The sequence below is a fragment of the Gymnoscopelus microlampas genome (genome assembly GCF_963454915.1).
Source record: "Gymnoscopelus microlampas genome assembly, chromosome: 16".
NCBI lineage: Eukaryota > Metazoa > Chordata > Actinopteri > Myctophiformes > Myctophidae > Gymnoscopelus > Gymnoscopelus microlampas.
Window position 1 is genome coordinate 43,518,412 of NC_139953.1, and position 26,961 is coordinate 43,545,372.

The window sequence follows — 26,961 nt, forward strand, 5'->3', positions numbered from 1 at the left end:
AAAGGAACTGGTTGGAATAACGTGTTCCTTCCACTCGCTACGTCCTACCGGGGAAACTCCCCCCTGTCAGGTGATAAGAAGCGGCTTGCGCGCCCCTCATGCATTGAAGGAGGCATGAGCTCAGTTCTGGGCTCTCCCTAGGCTGGCAGAGGGAGAGTAGTGCCCATTATTACATAGGCAATTAACACTGGGTGAAAAAAGGGGTTACAAAATCGTGGGATAAAAAATATTTTAGAAAAAGAAAGAAAAGCAGGACAAGATAGGAGATTGAGCTATGGAGTCTTAACTGTAACATCGCTACAGTTTACCAAACTAGACAAAATCAATTCTATGTTTTGTAGCTCTAAGCGTAAGTAAAAGTTCAATAAGGAAGGTCTCTCTCTCACACTTTCATCTTCATTGCTGAGGACGCTTCACAAACATCCTGTCCTTTAGGTCATTTCAGGGCAACAGCATTTCCAACATTTTCGTTCCGGATTGTAACTGCTTTGTTTGATCATTTTGGTTTATCTGTTTTAGTTCTTTGAGTATTTTAGTTTTTTTAGTGTTTTCTGTCTTCAGATACATGTATTTTGATGTTGCTTTATGTGAATGTCTATTCCTGTTAATTACTGTGTTCTGCTTCTGTATGTCGGCTACATTGAAAATGAACTGTACTCCGAGCTGAAATAAAGGTTATGATGATGATGATGTCATTCACAGCTTGAAGTGTTCTCCCTATTAAAAGCTAATCTTAAAAATGTTTTATCTTTTATTCAATAAAAAAATCGTTTGCAACAACTTGATCCTTCCTTTTATTGAAATACTAAGTGTGTACGCTTACAAAGCGCTGGAAGCCAAAATGTCACATCGGATATTTTAAAATCTAACAGGCACATTGCCATGAAACTCTCTGAGTACATACAGCACACGCTCCCCGGAGGATTGCTCCCTCCCTCCCGAACGATTTTGGGTGACCCAAAATATAAAAATATGTTCGCGCAAGATATATTATAAACTATGAGTTGCTGGCAGGTCTTAGTCATGTCTTCTCACAAAAGTGAGATATGCAAAAACAAACTAAACTGAGATATAAGTCCCAATTGCAAGAAAAAAAACAACAACCTGCTATTCTGAAATATAAAGTCAGAACTGCGAGACAAAAACACAATTTCGGTTTAATTGTATTCAGCGGTAGAAATCTGCCTCCATACACAATCCTGCACACACTTATAAACACGTTAATACTTAAGTCATTAATAATTCACATTATGAACATTCACTATAGGCCTACTAGGCAGAATAAGCTATTATGCCAACACACAACACTTATGCCAGCACTTAGCCCATAAAGACCTGGAACGCATCTGTGTCACTTTAGATTTATTTGGCTATTCAAAAATAGCAGATATACAAGCTCATAGCGCGGCACCGAGTGCCGCGCTATGAGCTTGTAGATCTGCCAGTTTTAAAAAATCTTGATTTTTGATTTTTTTTTCTCCAAAAAACTGTTAGGATTTAGAAAACATTTTCAAGAATCACCTCAGGTCCTAATGGGTTCAGGCAACACTTGTGCAATCACTCACACACACAGCATATTAAAATGTATATCCACACATGTCCATGTGTAAGTATAAGCTTCATATAAGCTTCAGAGTCACGTCGCGTTGCATTTTAATTCCCTGCGAGAGCCGAGAGAATCAAAACTGTCATGTCTCAACATGAAAAAAAAAATGGGGAAGTAAAAGCCTTTTCACCAGTCAGTCAAACAGGCAGTGAGCGGTAGGTCTTAGTTATTCGAAAATAATCCAGCCTGTAGTCAAATCCTGACACGGCATAATACACACACACACACACACACACACACAAGCAAAACACATGCGCTTATGTAACCACACACACACACACACACACACACACACACACACACCTTCTAAAGCTGATTTCTGCTGGGTCAGCCAAAGAGATGAGAGGTGATCCCTCGCTTTCATCATCATCATCATCATCATCATCATCCTCTCTCTCTCTGCTGACTCGCCCATGCTGCTGCATGACAAGAATTATTCCCAAAGGAGCTTTTATTTCGTCGCTGTCGGGCAGAAACCTGTCATCTCCATAATTTAACCTTTTGTGTGTTTTTTTCCATACATTATCGCCCTACTTGATCATACTACAGCGTCACACAAAAACATCAAAAGTAGCAGATCTGCAAACGCTTGAAACGCGGCGCGAAACAATGCGTTTTGAACTGCTACTCTTTGAATTTGAATCCTGAAAGGTTTTGGAGGTTTCCACCCAACAGAGACCCAGTTTGAGTGATTATGGACAGGTTGGAAAACATGTCTTTCAACCAATCAGCTGATATCACTCTCTCAACTTGTACAACAGCAAAACATCGATGCAAAAAAAACAGCAGGTTGTTTGCAAATGTACAACAAAAGCAAACGGTTCTACAAGGCAATGAGGCAGCCACAGTGGCAGTGTGCTGATGGCTTTTCTCAGCTATAAGAACTATGCAAAACAAACACACACACACACACACACACACATGCTAGTGTACATGCACATTAAAAGTATAACACTATACTTCTTTCACCCTGTGCATGTACTCATACACACGCAAGCATGCCAAACGTGCACACACACACACACACACACACACACACACACACACACACTCCTATCAGGATAATGAGAGAGCTGTGACTGTGTGAGCCCTCCTCCTCCTCCATTAGAGGAGCTGAACACAGTATCACTTCTTCACCCTGGCTACAGACTGATGATTAAACTGTCTCACTGTTTCCTCCCTGGACTCCCACACATCCACTTCTCTTCACTCCTGACCCGTCTCAGGGTCAGGAGTGAGACGGGAGTAACAGGCAAACGTTGATCAAAATAACAATTCTTCTACTTTTTCTAATTGTGTAGACTTCTTGTAAATTAAGTAATGCAGATGTTTAACAATAATTTCATTCTTGAGAGCGTAAAATGAAACCAAATGGATCCGTAAGGGTCCCTTTGGTTTCCAACTCTCCATCATTACCAACTCTCCATCATTTTGCTGGGGACCACCTGGAACCCCCTGAAGGACCACCGGTGGTCCCCGGACCACTGATTGAGAACCACTGGTGAATGGCATCATGTCACGGGCACACATGGGCATGCTCATTAGTTAGTTTGCATCTCTTACTTTATGTAAAGGACATTTGCAAAAAAATCCGCTAAACGTGACAATCTTTCTTTGGCCCGGGTCCTGTGATTATGCGGAACTTATATCCGTGACCTTAATGTGGTGATCAATAATATCCAGTGAGAGTGGTTTTCTCTGTATAATGAGGAGTATGAGTGTCCACTCTGCTGTCTGGAAGCGCTCCACAAATCATCTTTATCAAGACAATATGGAGTGTTAGAAATGCTCATAGAACCTTCTGCTTCTATTGCAGTGTTTGGAGTTGTTCCACAAGAAAGAGATGATGTACAACTTAGTCGCCAAGAAAGGAATATGATAGCCTTTGCATCCCTTTTGGCTAGGCGTCTGATAAAGCTTAAATGGAAAGAAAAACTCCCACCAACTTTCAAATCATGGGTTAATGATATTATGCATCACTTGACTTTGGAGAAAATTCGCTACTCCACAAGGGGGTGTGCTCTAAAAATTTACACCATCTGGCAACCTTTTTTAACATATATAGAGAGAATGAATGCTGCTGACATTAATGACCCATAAATTGACCCCACTGTTTTTGTTTTTGTATTATATATATTTTCTAATTCATTTTAAATATTTCTTTAATAATATATATATTCTACTGTGTATACTTGATTTATTTATTTTTGACTTGTTTTCATTTTTCATTGCAATTGTGTCTTATTTGTTTGTATCGTCCTTTGTGTTAATGGTACAATAACATACCAGGGTTGTGGCTCTTTCGGAGGGGTAACATACACTGTTTTTGTGTGCCTTTTGTTATTGAACTGTATGTGAACATATAAAATAAAGAAACCTTGAACAAAAAAAAAACCCAAAACAAGACAATATGGCTGCCACTTGATAAAGATTTCGCTGTATTCCGCTTGGTCTCCGGTCAGCGTCCAGGCCAACACTGAGATGTGATAACAGTAGTTGTAGGAGCGCTTGTGTGGCGCAGTGGTAAAGTCCCTGCCCACCACCACAGAGGTCGTTGGGTTCGAATCCACCGTGGTGCATCCGGCTTTGCCGGGCGTCTATACGAACATAATGGGCCCGTATTCGGGGGACGGAAGCCGGCTAAATTGGGGAGAAAAAGGGGGTAAAAAATAAGTGGCTGCTCTAAATTCGAAGAAAAACAAAACATCAGTAGTTGGTATTCTAACTGTATACACACCAAACTACACTTCATTCCTCATTTCTGTTATCTATTACACACAGCTGGAGGGTTGAAGGGAATGCTTAACAATAGATGTTTCTCTCCATTCCTACAGTATGCCTTGCTCTCCTAGCACGTTCTCTCTCTCTCTTCCTCTTCTATGTCCTCTGCCGTCTGTTGTTCCCATCCGTCCGTCTCTCTCTCTGTCTCTTCCTCTCTTCGTACTTGTCTATCTGTAGTGTATACGCCTCCTTGCCTCAATGTCACTGTCACTGCTTCTGTCCTCTACCGTTGTTCTTTCCTCTATTTCTCCCCTCTCTCTCTCTCTCTCTCTCTTTCTCGCTTGCCAAGAATGCCTACCTCTCTATACCTGCCTACGTACCGCTGACAAAAATGTCTTTCTCTCAGCCAACAACCCTCATGCCCCCCCGCCCCTCTCTCTCTCTCTCTCTCTCAGGTCACCAGCATCTACAGTATGAAAGTCATACAACTAAAAGGCTTGACACTGAAAGATGAAAGTGAGGCTCTTTAGATGCAAAACATAGTCCTTTCCTTTTACTTACAAGCAGTGGTGGAAAAAGTACTACATTTCTTTTTATAAAAGTATCAATACTGTAATGTAGAAATACTCTGTTACAAGCAAAAGTCCGGAATTCAAAATGTACTTGAGTAAAAGTACAAAGGTATTGGTATCAAAATATAATTAAAGTACCAAAAGCAGAAAGTACTCATTATGCAGAATGTCCCATTTCACTAGTTTTCAAATGTATAAAAAATCTTTAGAAAATAGCTGATCTACAAGCTCACAGTGCACATTGTGAGCTTGTAGATCGGCTATTTTCAAATGGCCGAAATGTATATAGGGCTGAAGTCGTTAATGTAGGCTATGTTCAGTAATAATAATCAAAATCTACAAAGTAACTAGTAACTAAGGTTTTCTAATAATTGTTGTGGAGTGAAAGCACAATATTTGCCTCTGAGATGGGGTAGAAGTAAAAGTACTGAAAATTGGAAATACTCCAATAAATTAAAAAATCCTCCAAATTGTACTTAAGTAGAGTACTTGAGTACATGTACTTAGCTACTTTCCACGACTGCTTACAAGAGTTACAAAAGTGCAAACAAAGTGAAATGGTGACATGAAGTGACACAGAGAGCGTCTTCAGACCATCATCATCATCAACACTGAATGCATGTTGCCCGTGTTGGCTATAAGTAGACAGTCAGGCCTATTTGAGGTAACCAGTGGTAGAGGGAGGCTGATGGAAGGCACATATGTGTCAACAATCAGCCCATTAACCACTGTTGGGGCCCAAGGGGCCCTGCAGGAAATGAACACCATAATAACAAGACATATACACTACAGTAAGACCCTGCTTCAGTGGGGTCATCTGGGGGTAAAAAGGCCTGACGTGTGTGTGATCCCCTCCTCACTTTGCTCTGCTGGAGCTCTGGGTCCATTCTACTCCATTTAACAGTATAGACACTAGACAGACAGCAGCTCCCTGGGTACATTAACCAGAGACCTTATTAGACAGAGAGAGGTGGTGGGGGGGGGTTGAGGAAAGTAACTGCAATAGGACCACCAGTGGCCTTATTTTATGTATGTATTGTATGTCTCTTATTTTGGTTGTTTTTGACATATTTGAGTGACTGTATTGTCTGATTTAGTGTTCATATATCCTATATTGTCATTGTGTTTGTATAAGAAATTCAATAAATATATTGATACTTTAAAAAAGAAATAGGACCACCAAATTGCTACGTATTTGGCCGTGGACCCCCATCTGAAAATGTTTTGTGCCAGGGACCCCCCAGAAGAGAAGAAGAGACAAAAATTCTAAATCATTCAAAAATGTTCCAGGACTTTCAAGATTTTCCCCCCAAAAATCTAAAATAGCAGATGTACAAGCTCGCAGCGCGGCATGAAGTGCTTGTATATCTGCTATTGCAACGTTAACCTTTCCCGGTTTCAATGGGTTAATGCCTTTTGTCTGAAAGCAATCTTTTGCATCATTGTGAAAGGGTCAGCCTGTACTTAAAATGGAAAAAATATCAACAAGTAACTTCAACTTCAACATAAGAAAAGTCTTATAGTGGAATATATAATTGTCTGTACATGACAGGAGAAAGAAACAGATGAGAGAGAGGGAATGGGGGAGGGAAGGAGAGAGAGACCAACGGAAGGAGAGAGCTGGGTGTCATGTTTCCTGCTGATATCTTTAGAGCAGGATATCCCAGGGCTTGCCCGTCTCTTTCTCCCTCCCTCCCTCCCTCTCTCTCCCTCTCTCTCTTGTCAGCTGAAAAACAAATGATTCGGCCAAATTCTTCACAAGTGACGACATACACCTCGTCTTGTCAACGTCAACCCGGTGATTATGTGTAAAACATCCTCCAACTGTTACAGTTATCTCTGTCTGCATGAATTACTCATCTCTGTTGTCAGACAAAACAATTGTGTGCACTTCAATAAATATTCAGTGTGTGTGTGTGTGTGTGTGTGTGTGTGTGTGTGTGTGTGTGTGTGTGTGTGTGTGTGTGTGTGTGTGTGTGTGTGTGTGTGTGTTTTGTCTCCCCCAACCCATATAGACCTGAGGCCGATTCTACACATGTCTTCTAAAATCCTGTTGCTAATGTCAGTAGTGCTCAAACTTTTTCATACGTATGTATTTGGCCACAGACCCCCATCTAAAAGTTATTTTGTTCCAGGGACCCCCCAGAAGCAAAGATTTGAGTTACAAATATATATTCAAAGATTTGCACAAATGATCTACAACAGGGGTCTTCAATGTTTTCAGGCCAAGGACCCCCTAGCTGAGAGAGAGTTTCAGATAAACTTTTGCTGCTCTTTTTTCCCTCTACACACCTATATAACTCTTTGCCAAAAATAGCAGATATACAAGCTCACAACGCCTCGCGCTGCGAGGCGTTGTGAGCTTTTAGATCGGCTATTTTTGGCTCAAGTTCTCCTCAGAAAAGGGATACTAGGGTTCAAGTGGTTAATGTAAAAAAAAAATATATCACACAAAGATTTGGGGGACCCCCTGTAGTAACTCTGAGGACCCCCTAGGGGTCCCGGACCCCCTGTTGAAGACCCCTGATCTACAAGCTCATAGCCCGGCACTCGGCTCCTGCTGCTATGTGCATGACCTCACAAAACAGAAGCAAGCAACACCTACCTACAGCCATAAAAAGCCTGAAGTGCCGACTGGTCAAGTAAAAGTGGAAGTGAAACTTTAGAAGAGATGATGTCTCTTATTACAGTATGTTATTGGTCAAGCTAGGTATTTATAAAGATTGCTATTTTAATTTAGCCAAATGGAGGCATAGACCATCACCACACATCAGAAACTGCACACATAGTGACTTAACATTAAAGGAGCTACACCATGAATTTAAAAAATAATAATAATATTTGATATCATATTGTTTATGTCCCTCAAACGTTTTTCAAAAGGTTTGAGCCTAAATCAAGCCTCAGATATACTCATTCCAACTAACTTCTCTCTGGCTTATAAAGCACTTTCACCTGCAATACCACATTGTCCTGTTTGGCACGGGGCGCTATTGAGCCAGTTTGTATGCATGTTATGTCCTGGTTCTGTGTGGAAAAAGTAAAAAAAAAATAAGAAAAAAATTAAAAAAAAATAAAAATGAAAAAAATGTTTTTTTTCTTTTTTTTTTTTTTTGTTAGAACTGAAAAACGGGAGCAATTGTTCCCAGACGTGACGTAGGGTGGGGGAACAAATCTGACGGACTGTTTTCAGACCAATTTACATAAAAACCACAGATAGCCTATGAAAGCCTGCATGCTCGAAGTCGGGTATTTGTTGGAACAGAAGAGAGGTGGGGGAGACCAAAAACACACAAAAATGAAGAAAAAGTTAAAATTCATGGTGTAGACCCTTTAATAATTCAAGATGGACAGAGACACCGTCATTATACTGTTGTCTCTTGTTTTATATTAACTGCGTTTGAATAATGATAGATCACGCTGGTCTAACCTATGAAGAAACAACTTTAAATCCTTTAAAAAATACTTAACCAGTAGAGTGAATTCTATCTAGTATGTATTAATACCTGCCTGGCAAGACAAAATAATAATAAGACAGTTTGCAAGTGCACCATTTTGTGTTAAACAAGAAAGGGACTTGAAGGATTTGGGAAGTGAAAGGCTGCTATTGTTTTCTGCTGACTGCTGTCTAAAGATCTAAAGGTAGCATTTACACAATTCGAGCATTTAGCTGAACCTCTCATCTGGTGATGTACAACATTGGTTGTCAAAGTGGGGTCCGGGGACCCCGAGGGGTCCTTTGGGAGGTTCCACAGTGGTCCCAAATTGTTAACATAGCATCACGATCATTTTAACCACTTTATCCATTTATATGTTGGCTATTCAAAAATAGCAGATCTACAAGGTCACAGCGTGTCAATTCGTGCCGAGCTGTGAGCTTGTATATCTATTTTTTTTGCAATTGTTTTTGAAAATTTTGAATATACAGTATATATTATTTTGTTTACACAAATCTTCTCTTCTGGGGGTCCCTGGCACAAAACATTTTCAGATGTAGGGGTCTGCGGCCAAATACATATCAATTTGGGGGACAGGTGGAGGTTGATGATGCCTTTCTCAAGGAATCATCTGCAGGAATGGAGATTTGAGAACTGGAGTTTGAGGGTATAAAAAAACTACTAGCCTTTTGGTCAAACTGTTTTATTTGGCTGTTAAAGATCCAGAGTAACACCAGTTATTTTTCCAGAAATTATCCACTTTTCCCAGATTGTAGAGGACGGATTATTCGGTACTGCTGTGCCGAACCCAACCCTTCTATTGTGAATTAATAGTGGCCTGGAGGGCTGGCAACATGGCTGCTTGGTTGAGCGACTTGAGTCCAATAACGATGCGGTGGCACACGCCTAATCACATTGCCGGGGATTTTCTCTAGATATATGGGAAGTGAATTACTGTGAAGAGGTTGAATAATTATAGTCACATTTTGAGGCCTTCTGTTCAACAACACATCTCTCGCTCTTTTTGTGCCTTGCACACACAGTTCAACCCAGGAAAGACCCTGCTAACAGCGCCTGCACCTGTCCATGATCCCCCACTCACCCACTCCCCCCCCTCTCCCTCTGAAAATGGCACAGTTAGCCTAACTAATATCTAGGCCACTGTATAACCGTATCTATGACGACCACTCAGAGTACACGCACCCCCCGAGTCAAGTTACATATCAACAATACTTTAATGGACACCGCACCTCACTACACTGCACTGCGCACATCCAGCCATTTATCTCTAATACAAAAGCATCAATGCTACGCTCTTTTTCAGGAACTGCCTGTTACTCATCCATTAGGGGTGTCACGATACGCCTAATCCACGATTCGATTCGACTTTCGATTTTAAAGTCACGATTCGACTCAATACGTTTTTAATTTAAAGAAAAACACTTGTTTTTCAATAAATAACTTTTATTTGAATAATAACAATTATAAATAACAAATGGGAATTCCAGCACTGAAAAGGCTTGCATGTCACCCCGACTGCGCTCGTTATTTCTTGAGCACGACCCGCGGGTCGAATTATGCGGGAGTTTGGACGTTTTACTGGACAGATGGGGAAATGAAAGGTAATGCAGACTGGACTCTGTCAACTCGTCTGTGGCTCCATTCCCCGTCGGAAGTAACAACAGCGCCTTGTGGCTTCCATTGGACGTGCGCATGTGCGGTAATAACATAATGAAGTAGCGCGAGAATCGCGATCTATACAATACCATTCACACCTGGACCAGTATTCTATTCATCCATACAATAACATTCACACTTGGACCAGTATTCATTCTATTCATCCATTCCATACAATAACATTCACTTCACACCTGGACCAGTCTGCTACTCATCCATATAATAACATAAACATTCACACCTTGTAACTGTTCAGTGCAACACACTTTCTCCTGTTCTTTCTACTGTTTCCATCAACTCCATTTCAGCAACTGGGTGCTTACTGCTAAAAGGGCAATACCGATACCAGCATCAAGTCGTGTCATTATCTATTCACAGCTTCTTTGGCCATATATACATCATACATAAACATAAACCATTTGCTATTAATTACTATGCATTACGTTGGTGGGACAAACTTCTTTTGCTGCTGTGCTAAAGGTAAATGTTTGTTATAGTGGAGCTGATATAAGTGCCTCAGGCCAGACAGCTTTCTCACTCGTGGTGCAAACTTATTTTACTGATATGCTAAGGTAAATCTTTGTTATAGATAGATAGATCTGTATTATAGTGTCCTGCACCACATGATGCCCAGCCCGCACGGGCTTATAAGACACTCACACAATGTACATACACCAAGATACACCACAAACAGAATACATAAACATTTTGATTGTCCAAGCTGTGGGTTACGGGTACATCGTCCTCCACCTCAACTGCCATGCTTTCTCTATGAATTTTCCTAAAACAAAAACTTCCTTATTGAACAGCCAACTTAACATATAACATTCAGACATCCAAAATAAATCTGGATTTTTATCCTGCATTTTTTCAAATAAAGAATTTCGTACATCATTGTACAGTGGACAGTGAAAAACAAAATGAAGTAATGAACCTCATCCTCCACAACTCCCAGGTCACAAAGAACACACAATCACTGCTCCTCAGGAATGTATCTACCCACCTCAACTGCCAGAGGTAATGCACCAGATCTGGGCACAGAGACCTCTGTCCTCTCTTTAGATTGAATGCAACATAAGGTTCAGTGATATAATTCTCTTTATATTGAACATAATTTCTTAACTTTGCTTTTTTTCCAAATGTCCACCCTCCATTGCTCCTGATGTAATATTGATAATTTATGTTTGACCGTATTTATGTTACAATGAAGGTTGTTCATAAAATGTGCATTTAAATCAGAAAGTGAAAATACTGAAGAGACCTCTCTTATCCATGGATGATTACATCTTCTATTCCAATTAAATATACTTTTCGTAAGCCTCTCTTCTGGCAGTTGGGTAAGGCGGTTCCACAGTCTAATCATTTCACATCTCTGCCTTATGAGGCAGCTTTCCCAACCTGTGTCACCTTCAATGGCCAACTTAGTGGTATACTTGTGCACCCCGAGAAAACACCTTAAAGCTCTACTCTGAATATTTTTACATTCGGTGGCCTCCTCAAAGCCCCATACACCTGCTGCATAAAATAAAATGGAAGAAACCATAGTCAAAAAGCTTGGTAAATGTAGCAAAACCTAAATCAGGGCACAGTTTCACTTTACTTAATATGGCACCTAATGCTCTACCTGCTGAGTCAGTCAATACTTTCCTCCCCTCAGTTATACTGGTTTTACAGTAGCCTTTAGCCACTAACTAACTTAAACCACTAACTAACTTAAATACACACTCTGTGCTGCTGTCTCTCTAAAATTCTCTTCTTTCACTCTCTGCTGTTTATTCTATTGCCTGCTATCCTTTCCCTTTCATTTCATTAATTTGCACACCCGAGTTTGGCTTTGTTTGGCCTTAACGACTGAATAATTAAGTCAATGTTGGCCAAACCTCAGTGGTACTTTATTAAATCAGCACTTTCTAAATGCATTAAAATGCAACGATGTAACTCTGAAAGGCACCATATTAAAAGTTCATTGCATTGGATTACCTCTCTCAATGGCTTCCTGAAAATCAAACGAGCCATGGTATGTTTTGGAAAATTGTTGGCAGTAACGTCAAGTACCCTGTGACTGAGTTTTAGTCAGTTGGGCTAAACATGCCAAACCGCAATTTACAAATGACATTCCTTGTAGTGCCTTGGTCAACGGCACTGTAATGGTAATCACCAACATACACCATTACAACTGGCTGGACACTGAGTTCAGTAAACACAAACAAACTGAATTATATGTGTTTTCAACTCCAAATTAGAGACAAACTGTAACTGAAGTCAGCTTGGATTACGTTATTTTCCCCTCTCTCTCTGTGTGTGTGTGTGTGTGTGTGTGTGTGTGTGTGTGTGTGTGTGTGTGTGTGTGTGTGTGTGTGTGTGTGTGTGTGTGTGTGTGTGTGTGTGTGCGATACACTGTATATGGCAATTTGCGAGAAGAGAAGTTGAGCAGCAGTGTGTCTGCATAGTGCATACCAGTGACACACACACACACACACACACACACACACACACACACACACACACACACACACACACACACACACACACACACACACACACACACACACACACACACACTCCCCAACAAGTCCCCTTTAGGCAGCCTCTCAGTAAGAGGAAACCACCTTGACTTGCACCCATCCATTCTGCCCCTGTTCTGTCAAAGTTAACAACAATAACCCAAGAGCAATGGCATTGACCATACATGTTATTATCGTCAAGCCTTCTCTGTTTGGTCCTGTTGTACCTGTACACACAGTAATACAACCATCTGTGCTCATCTTTTCTCAAAAAGCATAATGAACAAACTCAGAGTCATCAACTCAGTGTCACTGACAATTCAGCATTTAAGTTACAGCAAGGGAGATGATTATGTGTCTCTGGGTATTTTTGCCTTAACGACCTGGTTGTTCTGGTCAGTTGTAAGTAACAATGAAAACCAACCAGGCTTGTGTTGTTAACTAGTACATTCATCTAGTCCAGGGGTCTTCAACAGGGGGTCCGGGACCTCTAGGGGGTCCTCAGTGTTACTACATGGGCCAGGGGGCCACCAAATCTTTGTGTGATAGGAAGTTTTATTTCATTTTTACATTAACCACTTGAACCCTAGCATCCCCATATTCTGAGGGAAACATTAGCCAAAAATAGCAGATCTACAAGCTCACAGTCACAACACCTCACAGCTTGTAGATCGGCTATTTTTGGCAAAGAGGTTTGGTGTAGGGGGGGAAAGAGCAGACAAAGTCCAAAGTTTACTAAGTATTGAGGGTTGAAGTGGCTAAATGTCTGAAAATACACATTAACATGAATCCAATACAAGACTGATGATAGTGCTGTCAGACAAGTCTATGAAGCTATCTATGAAATGGTTTAACCTGCAATGCAATTGTATACAATAAGTATAAGTCCTTGCTTCATCTCTCTCTATCTCTCAGCTAGGGGGTCCTTGGCCTGAAAAACGTTGAAGACCCCTGATTTAGTCTGTTGCTGGTCCTCTAAAACTAACTAACCCTAACCTTAGTGGGGGAACATAGAACCCGAGGAACATAGCCTATGTTCCTCGGGTTCTATGTTCCTATGTTACATATGATGACCCCAAACTAACTTACTTTTGGAAGGTAGGCGGCGTTCCTGATCCTGTCCACCATCTCGGGCCCCTCGGGGTGCACCACCTCCACATGGGTCCACATCCTCTCCCAGGTGGGCCCCTCGATGGGGAACCCCGTCCGGTTGACGTAGAACAGAACCCCACCGTCCTTCTCCTCCTCGTCCCCCGGCGACCTGGGGCCGTTGTTGGGCTGCTGAGGCGGAGGAGACACCGGGGACCGGAGCTCATGATGATGATGATGGTGATGATGCTCCCCGGTCCTCCCGGGTGTGCTGCAGCGGAGCAGGCAGTGGGCGCTGGTGCTCTTGGAGCGGCCGTGCCTGCTCAGCTTCGCCGACGAAGTCCCTCCGGTGCCGGTGGTGGTGGTGGTGCGACTCGGGGAGTTGGGTCCGGTCATTGTTGTTGAGCTGACCACCGGTCCAACAACGGCCCAGGGGGGGTACGACCACCAGAGCTAGGAGAAGAAGCCCGGCTTCAGATAGTCCTAGTGTTGTCACGGTGGATCAGAACATGCTGGTCCTCTGGTCTTCACACAGAGAGAGAGAGAGGGGCTCAGTCAGGGAGGAGACAGACCAGACCAGACCACCAGACGTTGCCTCGATACGGGGAGAATCAACACTTGGAAATAGCACGAGAACACATTCTGTTTTGCATCATCAAAAGCTTCATGCTTTAATAGGAAGGAGGTTATATTTAAACAAAAAAAAGCTGGCAGCAATGCATGCAGCAGCAGAATGATTCCAGTCGTGTGGAAGAAGAAGGAGAAACAGAAGCTATCCCTCCTCCTCCAGTCCTCTCGCCGGGGGTTTAGAATAGTGGAGCTACCGTTAACTTGCTCCTCGAAAGGATCTTCTAGCTGTCTTTGCGTTGCTTGTTACCTGCCGTGTGTCTGCCCCAGGCTCGGTGCACGAAACGTTACAATGTAACAGAATAGACAGCGAGAGGAGAGAGACTGTACTGTTTAGAAGACTCAAAGGCAACTGGACGAGGATTCAAAAAGACAGGGATGTTGTTGTTCACGCAGACAGACCGTCCCCGTTCATACCACGGGAGTGTCGTTCGTTCCCGTTAGTGTTAGTGAGGGTTTAATGCCACTACCACCACTAGACATTAAGTTCACCCTCCTGTCCTCCTCACACTGCGGGGGCCGCCGCTGCCTCCTCCTCCCTCCCTCCCCCCTCCCACCAGCGACCACCAAACACAGCCCTGAAGATCAGCCGAGCTACAAAGCATTCCAGTGTCTCTTCTTCAGCCTACATGATGATGGTGCCTCCGTATCGACGGTCTCATCATGTTGATTAAAAAAAAACCAAAGTGATTATTAATCCATGTTGATTGTTGTTGCTGGCTGCTCAGGTCAGGATGAAATCGATCCCCCCCTTCAGTCACTACAATGTTATTTTGTCTGTGTGTGTGTGTGTGTGTGTGTGATGTGAATGTGATCCCCTCCTCGCCAGGGTTGCCAGATCAACTTGTTATAATTTCGCCGCAAGATTTTATTTGAAAATAGCCGATCTACAAGCTCACAACGCGTCGCATCGCGACGCGTTGTGAGCTTGTAGATCGGCTATTTTCAAATAGCTGATGCATATGTTAATGTTAAAGTGCTCATGTGGCCCCATAGTAGCTTCTTTTGGGCTGGTTTTCCTAGACCTGGTTGCTTGTTTCTCTCGCAGAATCTGGCAACACTGCTCCTCGCCCCGGCAGCCAGCCCAGCCAAGCCCACCGACGTTTGGGGCGGCCGCCGATGATTGGTCGAGGCAACAAAGAAGGGCGGGCACGGGAAGCGTTCGCGCCGTATATGGAAGCGCTGCTGCCGTGCCATTGGTCGCTTTGGATGGACGGAGGCGTCAACAAGTGAAGATCTGCAACAAATAGTGTCTTCTTTTCTTTTTTTTTCCCCCTGTTGGAATTATGTAGGCTTAGGCTATCTATTGTTTCTGCACATCCGTTATAGTATTAAAGATAGATATGAAATGAAAAATGGAGTAGAATAGAATAATTGTGTAAATAGCCTAAAATAGAAAGACAGCGTTGTTTATTCATAATATAATATATAAACACAAAGTTAGAGCAACAGTTCTGAAAACTGATGGGCCTTATATAGCCTATTTCTGTGTAAAACATTAGTCAATTAAAAATAGTTATTATAAGTTTATCATGCCATTCAAAACAACTCAGCTAACAATATTGTTATCTGAGTTACACAGAGTTTCTGTTACACAGTGCCAGTTCACTCATAAGGTTGCATGACTTAGTTATAGGAAGAGAATACATTATGGACATCCAAACATATTTAAACCTTTCTCAATTAAAAGCATAAATCTTGCTATTTCCTGGTTTCAAAGTATTTTTTTTTACACCATTTAAACTAATTATGCTAATGACAAAGGTTGCATAGTTATGGCAACTTGGCAAGATGTCTGGACATGTAAACATAAAAAAAATGATGGACGTGAGCTAAATATATAAGCTACATTAGAACGCTACTGAATATAAATATATAAGCTACATTAGAATGCTACTGAATCAGCTGCATTAGAAGGATACTGAAATGTTTGCTTCAGAAACATGGAGGTTTAGTGAAGGAATGGGCTTAACTTTGTGGAGACAATTAATTTGCCTATTCTACTAAAACACAAGGAGAAATATTTACAATCAATCATGTTATGCTATGTAATGTCATGACATCATCTATGATTGATGGGACATCAGTTGTTCAATCCCTTAGTTGGTTTACTACGTACCCTGGTGGACAAAAAGCTTTTTACACTGATAAAACCTTTACACAATATCACACCAAACAACCTATGGTTACTAAGAGGATGAGTATTGATCCAGGGTGGTGGAGTTTACTTGTCACATAAATACAATAGTAAAAAAAAGAAAAGTGAAGTTGGTTGGTATATTTTGGAAATTAAAAATCCTTGTTTACAACTTCTGGAAAACAAGGAACATCTGTTAACCAAGATACTCCTTTGTTACAAAAATGTTATATAAAAAGGGGTTTACACAATGATTTTGCACTTTGAAAAAGTCCTGACATTTATTTTTCTATCCACCCTGCATGGTGGTCTGTGCTTGTGAATCCCAACAGAGCAGTTATTGCTAGTACTATTGCTAGTGTCCAGCAAGAGCAGTGGGGACCTATACAGTGGCGTAAGTAATTTCACCGGGCTAGAATCTGTCTATATTGTAGACCGAATCTAGCCGATCGAATATATCCATTATTCCATAAATATTGATTACAAAAACTACTGTAAGTTGCACAACTGATCTCCAATTATTGGACTAAAATAATTTGAATAGCCATTGGTCAATAATATATAGATACTAATAGATATTGTATATTATTGATCAATGGCTATTCAAATTATTTTGTTTAGAAGTGGCGCAGCAGCCATACCAACAAAGGTCTAGATAGCCTATAGATTTCATTTTAATTTAACCTTCAACATCAAAAATAAAATACACAAACTTTTAAATCATGACCTTTGTTACAGGTTTGGTTAAAATATCAGCCACCATTTCTGTTGTTGGACAGTATTCAATAATAATGTTTCCATCACTAACTGCAGATCGAACAAAATGATATTTGATGTCAACATGTTTACACCTTTGACGACACACAGGATTCTTTGATAGTGCAATTGCCCCTTGGTTGTCCTCCAAGATTGTTATTGGTGCATAATCATTTCCACTGTACATTCCTTTTAATAACTGCACAAGATAAACACTTTCCTGTGAAGCAGCTGCCAATGCCATATATTCTGCTTCACATGTGGATAAAGCAACTGTAGGCTGTTTCTTAGATTTCCAGGAAATAACAGGTTCTGTCTGACATATACTAAAACAGTACCCAGTTGTGCTTCGTCTGTCATTTTGATCTGCTGCTCAATCAGCGTCACTCACAATATGCAACAAGTTTCAGTTTTGAATAACTTCTCTTGTAACACAACTCCTGGTCTACAGTTCCCTTCAAGTATCTTAACACATGTTTCGCTGTTACCATATGCTGTTCTTTTGGTTCGGATAAGTGTTGAGACAACTTACTGACAATAAAACTTAGATCAGGTCTAGTACATGTCATTACATAGATCAAGCTGCCTACCACTTCACGATACCTCTTTTGATCAACAGCTTCACCTTCATTGTCAAATTTTTGTTTATACTCACATGGAGTCGATCTTGCCTTGCAGTCAGACATGTCAAACCTTTGCAATATTTTCATGATGTACCTTTTCTGGTTCATCTTATTTCACCATCTGTCTGTGTGAAATCAATGCCTAGAAAGTTCTTAAGTTTGCCAAGATGTTTCATCTTAAATTTGGCTCCCAAAAATTATTTTACATTTTGGATTGTTTGACTGTTGCTTCCTGCAATGATAAGATCAACCCAGATTATCAAAATAATCCTTTCACCTTTAGATGTTAGTTTACTGTAAACAGCCATGTGGCATTGGTCAGACTATTTATTTCGTTTTTTTGCAGATCACACACACCTTGCAGATGAGCCTTGGAATGAGCAGCAGCACCAGGATACAGTCGTGGTCTCCTCCATGGCGGAGGAAGGACTCAGGCATGAAGGCGGTGAGGAGGGACACCTGGCGGTTAGCCTGGCCCACCTCCATCTTCCTCAGTTCCATCTCGATGGCCTGGAAGACACACAGTCACGGTTGGGTATAGAAATTAGGAACCATATCCAAACTGCCAGGTACCCATGAAAATGAAGGAATCGGAATTGATAAATATCGTAATAATTTTAGGATCCAGAAATGATTATCCTAATTTTATGATATGATATTCATTACTCTTCTTAAACTTTTATTAATGTAAAACTTTTAAACTAAATGTCCATTGATGCCATTAACAAGAATTATGATCACGTAAGCCTAGTGGTGGAAGGAGTACTCAAATCTTTTTACTTAAGTAAAATTATCAATACTACAATGTAGGAAAACTGTTACAAGCTAAGGTCTGGTATTCAAAATTTACTTGGGTAAAACTACAAAAGTAGTGGCATCAAAATGTACTTAAGGATAGTAAGGGGTCACGCCCAAAATGGCGTTTTCTATCGATTACTCACCGGCAGCGGTTCTGTATGGAGATACAAAGAATCTCCTTTGTGTCTCCATACGGAACCGCTGCCGGTCATCAAATTATTGGCTTAGGAATGCGATGGAAAGTTATTTTCGGGGTAAACTATTCCTTTAAAATACCAAAAGTAAAAGCGTCTCAGAGCGGAGCGTCTCAGAGCAGAGCGTCTCAGAGCAGAGCAGTCTCAGAGCGGAGCGTCTCAGAGCGGAGCGTCTCAGAGCGGAGCGTCTCGAGCGTCTCAGAGCGGAGCGGAGCAGAGCGTCTCAGAGCGGAGCGTCTCAGAGCGGAGCGGAGCATCTCAGAGCGTCTCAGAGCGGAGCGTCTCAGAGCAGAGCGTCTCAGAGCGGAGCGGAGCAGAGCGTCTCAGAGCAGAGCAGAGCAGAGCGGAGCAGAGCGTCTCAGAGCGGAGCGGAGCAGAGCGTCTCAGAGCGGAGCGTCTCAGAGCGGAGCGTCTCAGAGCGGAGCAGTCTCAGAGCGGAGCGTCTCAGAGCAGAGCGTTTCAGAGCAGAGCGTCTCAGAGCGGAGCGGAGCAGAGCGGAGCGTCTCAGAGCGGAGCGGAGCAGAGCGTCTCAGAGCAGAGCGTCTCAGAGCGGAGCGTCTCAGAGCGTCTCAGAGCGGAGCAGAGCAGTCTCAGAGCGGAGCAGTCTCAGAGCGGAGCGGAGCGTCTCAGAGCGGAGCGTCTCAGAGCGGAGCGGAGCAGAGCGGAGCGTCTCAGAGCGGAGCGGAGCAGAGCGTCTCAGAGCAGAGCGTCTCAGAGCGGAGCGTCTCAGAGCGTCTCAGAGCGGAGCGGAGCGGAGCAGAGCAGTCTCAGAGCGGAGCAGTCTCAGAGCGGAGCGGAGCGTCTCAGAGCGGAGCGGAGCAGAGCGTCTCAGAGCAGAGCGGAGCGTCTCAGAGCGTCTCAGAGCAGAGCGTCTCAAAGCAGAGCGTCTCAGAGCGGAGCAGAGCAGAGCGTCTCAGAGCGGAGCAGTCTCAGAGCGGAGCGTCTCAGAGCGGAGCGGAGCGGAGCGTCTCAGAGCAGAGCGGAGCGGAGCGTCTCAGAGCGGAGCGGAGCAGAGCGGAGCGTCTCGAGCGTCTCAGAGCGGAGCGGAGCAGAGCGTCTCAGAGCGGAGCGTCTCAGAGCGGAGCGGAGCATCTCAGAGCGTCTCAGAGCGGAGCGTCTCAGAGCAGAGCGTCTCAGAGCGGAGCGGAGCAGAGCGTCTCAGAGCAGAGCAGAGCAGAGCGGAGCAGAGCGTCTCAGAGCGGAGCGGAGCAGAGCGTCTCAGCTCAGAGCGGAGCGGAGCAGAGCGTCTCAGAGCAGAGCGTCTCAGAGCGGAGCGTCTCAGAGCGTCTCAGAGCGGAGCGGAGCGGAGCAGAGCAGTCTCAGAGCGGAGCAGTCTCAGAGCGGAGCGGAGCGTCTCAGAGCGGAGCGTCTCAGAGCGGAGCGGAGCAGAGCGGAGCGGAGCAGAGCGGAGCGTCTCAGAGCGGAGCGGAGCAGAGCGTCTCAGAGCAGAGCGTCTCAGAGCGGAGCGTCTCAGAGCGTCTCAGAGCGGAGCGGAGCGGAGCAGAGCAGTCTCAGAGCGGAGCAGTCTCAGAGCGGAGCGGAGCGTCTCAGAGCGGAGCGGAGCAGAGCGTCTCAGAGCAGAGCGGAGCGTCTCAGAGCGTCTCAGAGCAGAGCGTCTCAAAGCAGAGCGTCTCAGAGCGGAGCAGAGCAGAGCGTCTCAGAGCGGAGCAGTCTCAGAGCGGAGCGTCTCAGAGCGGAGCGGAGCGGAGCGTCTCAGAGCAGAGCGGAGCGGAGCGTCTCAGAGCGGAGCGGAGCAGAGCGTCGCGGAGCGGAGCGGAGCAGAGCGGAGCATCTCAGAGCGTCTCAGAGCGGAGCGTCTCAGAGCGGAGCGGAGCAGAGCGTCTCAGAGCAGAGCGGAGCAGAGCAGAGCGTTTCAGAGCGGAGCGGAGCAGAGCGTCTCAAAGCAGAGCGTCTCAGAGCGGAGCGGAGCGGAGCAGAGCGTCTCAGAGCGGAGCGTCTCAGAGCAGAGCGTCTCAGAGCAGAGCGTCTCAGAGCAGAACGGAGCAGAGCGTCTCAGAGCGGAGCGGAGCGGAGCAGAGCGTCTCAGAGCGGAGCATCTCAGAGCGGAGCGGAGCGGAGCAGAGCGGAGCGGAGCGGAGCAGAGCGTCTCAGAGCGGAGCGGAGCAGAGCGGAGCATCTCAGAGCGGAGCGGAGCGGAGCAGAGCGTCTCAGAGCGGAGCGGAGCAGAGCGTCTCAGAGCGTCTCAGAGCGGAGCGTCTCAGAGCAGAGCGTCTCAGAGCAGAGCGTCTCAGAGCGTCTCAGAGCGGAGCGGAGCAGAGCGTCTCAGAGCAGAGCGTCTCAGAGCGGAGCACTCTCAGAGCGGAGCGGAGCAGAGCGGAGCGGAGCAGAGCGTCTCAGAGCGGAGCACTCTCAGAGCGGAGCGTCTCAGAGCGTCTCAGAGCGTCTCAGAGCGTCTCAGAGCAGAGCGTCTCAGAGCGGAGCGGAGCAGAGCAGAGCGTCTCAGAGCGGAGCGGAGCAGAGCGTCTCAGAGCGGAGCGGAGCAGAGCAGAGCAGAGCAGAGCGGAGCAGAGCGGAGCAGAGCGGAGCAGAGCAGAGCGTCTCAGAGCGGAGCAGTCTCAGAGCGGAGCGTCTCGGAGCAGAGCATCTCAGAGCAGAGCGGAGCGTCTGAGAGCGGAGCGGAGCAGAGCGTCTCAGAGCGGAGCGGAGCAGAGCGGAGCATCTCAGAGCGTCTCAGAGCAGAGCGTCTCAGAGCGGAGCGGAGCATCTCAGAGCGTCTCAGAGCAGAGCGTCTCAGAGCGTCTCAGAGCGTCTCAGAGCGGAGCGGAGCAGAGCGGAGCGTCTCGGAGCAGAGCGTCTCAGAGCGGAGCGTCTCAGAGCGGAGCGGAGCAGAGCGTCTCAGAGCGGAGCGGAGCAGAGCGTCTCAGAGCAGAGCGTCTCAGAGCGGAGCGGAGCAGAGCGTCTCAGAGCAGAGCGGAGCATCTCAGAGCAGAGCGGAGCGTCTGAGAGCGGAGCGGAGCGGAGCAGAGCGGAGCATCTCAGAGCGTCTCAGAGCAGAGCGTCTCAGAGCGGAGCGGAGCGTCTCAGAGCGGAGCGGAGCGTCTCAGAGCGGAGCGGAGCAGAGCGGAGCGGAGCAGAGCGTCTCAGAGCGGAGCGTCTCAGAGCGTCTCAGAGCGTCTCAGAGCAGAGCGTCTCAGAGCGGAGCGGAGCAGAGCAGAGCGTCTCAGAGCGGAGCGGAGCAGAGCGTCTCAGAGCGGAGCGGAGCAGAGCAGAGCAGAGCGGAGCAGAGCGGAGCAGAGCAGAGCGTCTCAGAGCGGAGCAGTCTCAGAGCGGAGCGTCTCGGAGCAGAGCATCTCAGAGCAGAGCGGAGCGTCTGAGAGCGGAGCGGAGCAGAGCGTCTCAGAGCGGAGCGGAGCAGAGCGGAGCATCTCAGAGCGTCTCAGAGTAGAGCGTCTCAGAGCGGAGCGGAGCATCTCAGAGCGTCTCAGAGCAGAGCGTCTCAGAGCAGAGCGTCTCAGAGCGTCTCAGAGCGTCTCAGAGCGGAGCGGAGCAGAGCGGAGCGTCTCGGAGCAGAGCGTCTCAGAGCGGAGCGTCTCAGAGCGGAGCGGAGCAGAGCGTCTCAGAGCGGAGCGGAGCAGAGCGTCTCAGAGCAGAGCGTCTCAGAGCGGAGCGGAGCAGAGCGTCTCAGAGCAGAGCGGAGCATCTCAGAGCAGAGCGGAGCGTCTGAGAGCGGAGCGGAGCGGAGCAGAGCGGAGCATCTCAGAGCGTCTCAGAGCAGAGCGTCTCAGAGCGGAGCGGAGCGTCTCAGAGCGGAGCGGAGCGTCTCAGAGCGGAGCGGAGCAGAGCGGAGCGGAGCAGAGCGTCTCAGAGCGGAGCGGAGCAGAGCGTCTCAGAGCAGAGCGGAGCATCTCAGAGCAGAGCGGAGCGTCTGAGAGCGGAGCGGAGCAGAGCGTCTCAGAGCGGAGCGGAGCATCTCAGAGCGTCTCAGAGCGGAGCGTCTCAGAGCGGAGCGGAGCAGAGCGTCTCAGAGCGGAGCGGAGCGTCTCAGAGCGTCTCAGAGCGGAGCGGAGCGGAGCAGAGCAGTCTCAGAGCGGAGCAGTCTCAGAGCGGAGCGGAGCGTCTCAGAGCGGAGCGGAGCAGAGCGTCTCAGAGCAGAGCGTCTCAAAGCAGAGCGTCTCAAAGCAGAGCGTCTCAGAGCGGAGCAGAGCAGAGCGGAGCGTCTCAGAGCAGAGCGTCTCAGAGCAGAGCGGAGCGGAGCGTCTCAGAGCGGAGCGTCTCAGAGCGGAGCGGAGCAGAGCGTCTCAGAGCGGAGCGTCTCAGAGCGGAGCATCTCAGAGCGTCTCAGAGCGGAGCGTCTCAGAGCGGAGCGGAGCAGAGCGTCTCAGAGCAGAGCGGAGCAGAGCAGAGCGTTTCAGAGCGGAGCGGAGCAGAGCGTCTCAAAGCAGAGCGTCTCAGAGCGGAGCGGAGCAGAGCGGAGCGGAGCAGAGCGGAGCGGAGCGGAGCAGAGCGGAGCGGAGCGGAGCGTCTCAGAGCGGAGCGGAGCATCTCAGAGCGTCTCAGAGCAGAGCGTCTCAGAGCGGAGCGGAGCATCTCAGAGCGTCTCAGAGCAGAGCGTCTCAGAGCGTCTCAGAGCGTCTCAGAGCGGAGCGGAGCAGAGCGGAGCGTCTCGGAGCAGAGCGTCTCAGAGCGGAGCAGAGCGTCTCAGAGCGGAGCGGAGCAGAGCGTCTCAGAGCAGAGCGTCTCAGAGCGGAGCGGAGCAGAGCGTCTCAGAGCAGAGCGGAGCATCTCAGAGCAGAGCGGAGCGTCTGAGAGCGGAGCGGAGCGGAGCAGAGCGGAGCATCTCAGAGCGTCTCAGAGCAGAGCGTCTCAGAGCGGAGCGGAGCGTCTCAGAGCGGAGCGGAGCAGAGCGGAGCGGAGCAGAGCGTCTCAGAGCGGAGCGGAGCAGAGCGTCTCAGAGCAGAGCGGAGCATCTCAGAGCAGAGCGGAGCGTCTGAGCTTTGAGACGCTCTGCTCCGCTCCGCTCTGAAACGCTCTGCTCTGCTCCGCTCTGCTCTGAGACGCTCTGCTCCGCTCCGCTCTGAGACGCTCCGCTCTGAGACGCTCTGAGAGCGGAGCGGAGCAGAGCGGAGCATCTCAGAGCGTCTCAGAGCGGAGCGTCTCAGAGCGGAGCGGAGCAGAGCGTCTCAGAGCGTCTCAGAGCGTCTCAGAGCGGAGCGGAGCGGAGCAGAGCAGTCTCAGAGCGGAGCAGTCTCAGAGCGGAGCGGAGCGGAGCGGAGCGGAGCAGAGCGTCTCAGAGCAGAGCGTCTCAGAGCAGAGCGTCTCAAAGCAGAGCGTCTCAGAGCGGAGCAGAGCAGAGCGTCTCAGAGCGGAGCAGTCTCAGAGCGGAGCGTCTCAGAGCGGAGCGTCTCAGAGCAGAGCGTCTCAGAGCAGAGCGGAGCGGAGCGTCTCAGAGCGGAGCGTCTCAGAGCGGAGCGGAGCAGAGCGTCTCAGAGCATCTCAGAGCAGAGCGTCTCAGAGCAGAGCGTCTCAGAGCGTCTCAGAGCGTCTCAGAGCGGAGCGGAGCAGAGCGGAGCGTCTCGGAGCAGAGCGTCTCAGAGCGGAGCGTCTCAGAGCGGAGCGGAGCAGAGCGTCTCAGAGCGGAGCGGAGCAGAGCGTCTCAGAGCAGAGCGTCTCAGAGCGGAGCGGAGCAGAGCGTCTCAGAGCAGAGCGGAGCATCTCAGAGCAGAGCGGAGCGTCTGAGAGCGGAGCGGAGCGGAGCAGAGCGGAGCATCTCAGAGCGTCTCAGAGCAGAGCGTCTCAGAGCGGAGCGGAGCGTCTCAGAGCGGAGCGGAGCGTCTCAGAGCGGAGCGGAGCAGAGCGGAGCGGAGCAGAGCGTCTCAGAGCGGAGCGGAGCAGAGCGTCTCAGAGCAGAGCGGAGCATCTCAGAGCAGAGCGGAGCGTCTCGGAGCAGAGCGTCTCAGAGCGGAGCAGAGCGTCTCAGAGCGGAGCGGAGCAGAGCGTCTCAGAGCAGAGCGTCTCAGAGCGGAGCGGAGCAGAGCGTCTCAGAGCAGAGCGGAGCATCTCAGAGCAGAGCGGAGCGTCTGAGAGCGGAGCGGAGCGGAGCAGAGCGGAGCATCTCAGAGCGTCTCAGAGCAGAGCGTCTCAGAGCGGAGCGGAGCGTCTCAGAGCGGAGCGGAGCAGAGCGGAGCGGAGCAGAGCGTCTCAGAGCGGAGCGGAGCAGAGCGTCTCAGAGCAGAGCGGAGCATCTCAGAGCAGAGCGGAGCGTCTGAGCTTTGAGACGCTCTGCTCCGCTCCGCTCTGAAACGCTCTGCTCTGCTCCGCTCTGCTCTGAGACGCTCTGCTCCGCTCCGCTCTGAGACGCTCCGCTCTGAGACGCTCTGAGAGCGGAGCGGAGCAGAGCGGAGCATCTCAGAGCGTCTCAGAGCGGAGCGTCTCAGAGCGGAGCGGAGCAGAGCGTCTCAGAGCGGAGCGGAGCGTCTCAGAGCGTCTCAGAGCGGAGCGGAGCGGAGCAGAGCAGTCTCAGAGCGGAGCAGTCTCAGAGCGGAGCGGAGCGGAGCGGAGCGGAGCAGAGCGGAGCAGAGCGTCTCAGAGCAGAGCGTCTCAGAGCAGAGCGTCTCAAAGCAGAGCGTCTCAGAGCGGAGCAGAGCAGAGCGTCTCAGAGCGGAGCAGTCTCAGAGCGGAGCGTCTCAGAGCGGAGCGTCTCAGAGCAGAGCGTCTCAGAGCAGAGCGGAGCGGAGCGTCTCAGAGCGGAGCGTCTCAGAGCGGAGCGGAGCAGAGCGTCTCAGAGCATCTCAGAGCAGAGCGTCTCAGAGCAGAGCGTCTCAGAGCGTCTCAGAGCGTCTCAGAGCGGAGCGGAGCAGAGCGGAGCGTCTCGGAGCAGAGCGTCTCAGAGCGGAGCGTCTCAGAGCGGAGCGGAGCAGAGCGTCTCAGAGCGGAGCGGAGCAGAGCGTCTCAGAGCAGAGCGTCTCAGAGCGGAGCGGAGCAGAGCGTCTCAGAGCAGAGCGGAGCATCTCAGAGCAGAGCGGAGCGTCTGAGAGCGGAGCGGAGCAGAGCGGAGCATCTCAGAGCGTCTCAGAGCAGAGCGTCTCAGAGCGGAGCGGAGCGTCTCAGAGCGGAGCGGAGCGTCTCAGAGCGGAGCGGAGCAGAGCGGAGCGGAGCAGAGCGTCTCAGAGCGGAGCGGAGCAGAGCGTCTCAGAGCAGAGCGGAGCATCTCAGAGCAGAGCGGAGCGTCTGAGAGCGGAGCGGAGCAGAGCGTCTCAGAGCGGAGCGGAGCATCTCAGAGCGTCTCAGAGCGGAGCGTCTCAGAGCGGAGCGGAGCAGAGCGTCTCAGAGCGGAGCGGAGCGTCTCAGAGCGTCTCAGAGCGGAGCGGAGCGGAGCAGAGCAGTCTCAGAGCGGAGCAGTCTCAGAGCGGAGCGGAGCGTCTCAGAGCGGAGCGGAGCAGAGCGTCTCAGAGCAGAGCGTCTCAAAGCAGAGCGTCTCAAAGCAGAGCGTCTCAGAGCGGAGCAGAGCAGAGCGGAGCGTCTCAGAGCAGAGCGTCTCAGAGCAGAGCGGAGCGGAGCGTCTCAGAGCGGAGCGTCTCAGAGCGGAGCGGAGCAGAGCGTCTCAGAGCGGAGCGTCTCAGAGCGGAGCATCTCAGAGCGTCTCAGAGCGGAGCGTCTCAGAGCGGAGCGGAGCAGAGCGTCTCAGAGCAGTCTCAGAGCGGAGCAGTCTCAGAGCGGAGCGGAGCGGAGCGGAGCGGAGCAGAGCGTCTCAGAGCAGAGCGTCTCAGAGCAGAGCGTCTCAAAGCAGAGCGTCTCAGAGCGGAGCAGAGCAGAGCGTCTCAGAGCGGAGCAGTCTCAGAGCGGAGCGTCTCAGAGCGGAGCGTCTCAGAGCAGAGCGTCTCAGAGCAGAGCGGAGCGGAGCGTCTCAGAGCGGAGCGTCTCAGAGCGGAGCGGAGCAGAGCGTCTCAGAGCGGAGCGGATCAGAGCGGAGCATCTCAGAGCGTCTCAGAGCAGAGCGTCTCAGAGCGGAGCGGAGCGGAGCAGAGCGTCTCAGAGCGGAGCATCTCAGAGCGGAGCGGAGCGGAGCAGAGCGTCTCAGAGCGGAGCGGAGCAGAGCGGAGCATCTCAGAGCGGAGCGGAGCGGAGCGGAGCGTCTGAGAGCAGGGCGGAGCGGAGCGGAGCAGAGCGTCTCAGAGCGGAGCATCTCAGAGCGGAGCATCTCAGAGCGGAGCGGAGCAGAGCGTCTCAGAGCGTCTCAGAGCGGAGCGGAGCAGAGCGTCT

The 26,961-nt window shown here is 48.5% G+C and overlaps 1 protein-coding gene across 1 annotated transcript in view; it reads right to left on the reverse strand.

Moving 5' to 3' along the window:
• Positions 1 to 14,732, reverse strand: part of vash2 (vasohibin 2) — a 55,878-nt gene extending 41,146 nt beyond the window's left edge. The window contains exon 1 of the mRNA XM_084081898.1: positions 13,607 to 14,732. Within this exon, the coding sequence (XP_083938024.1) occupies positions 13,607 to 14,002 (396 nt within the window). The 5' untranslated portion in view covers positions 14,003 to 14,732. The remainder of the gene's footprint in view (positions 1 to 13,606) is intronic.
• Positions 14,733 to 26,961: the final 12,229 nt, after the last annotated feature.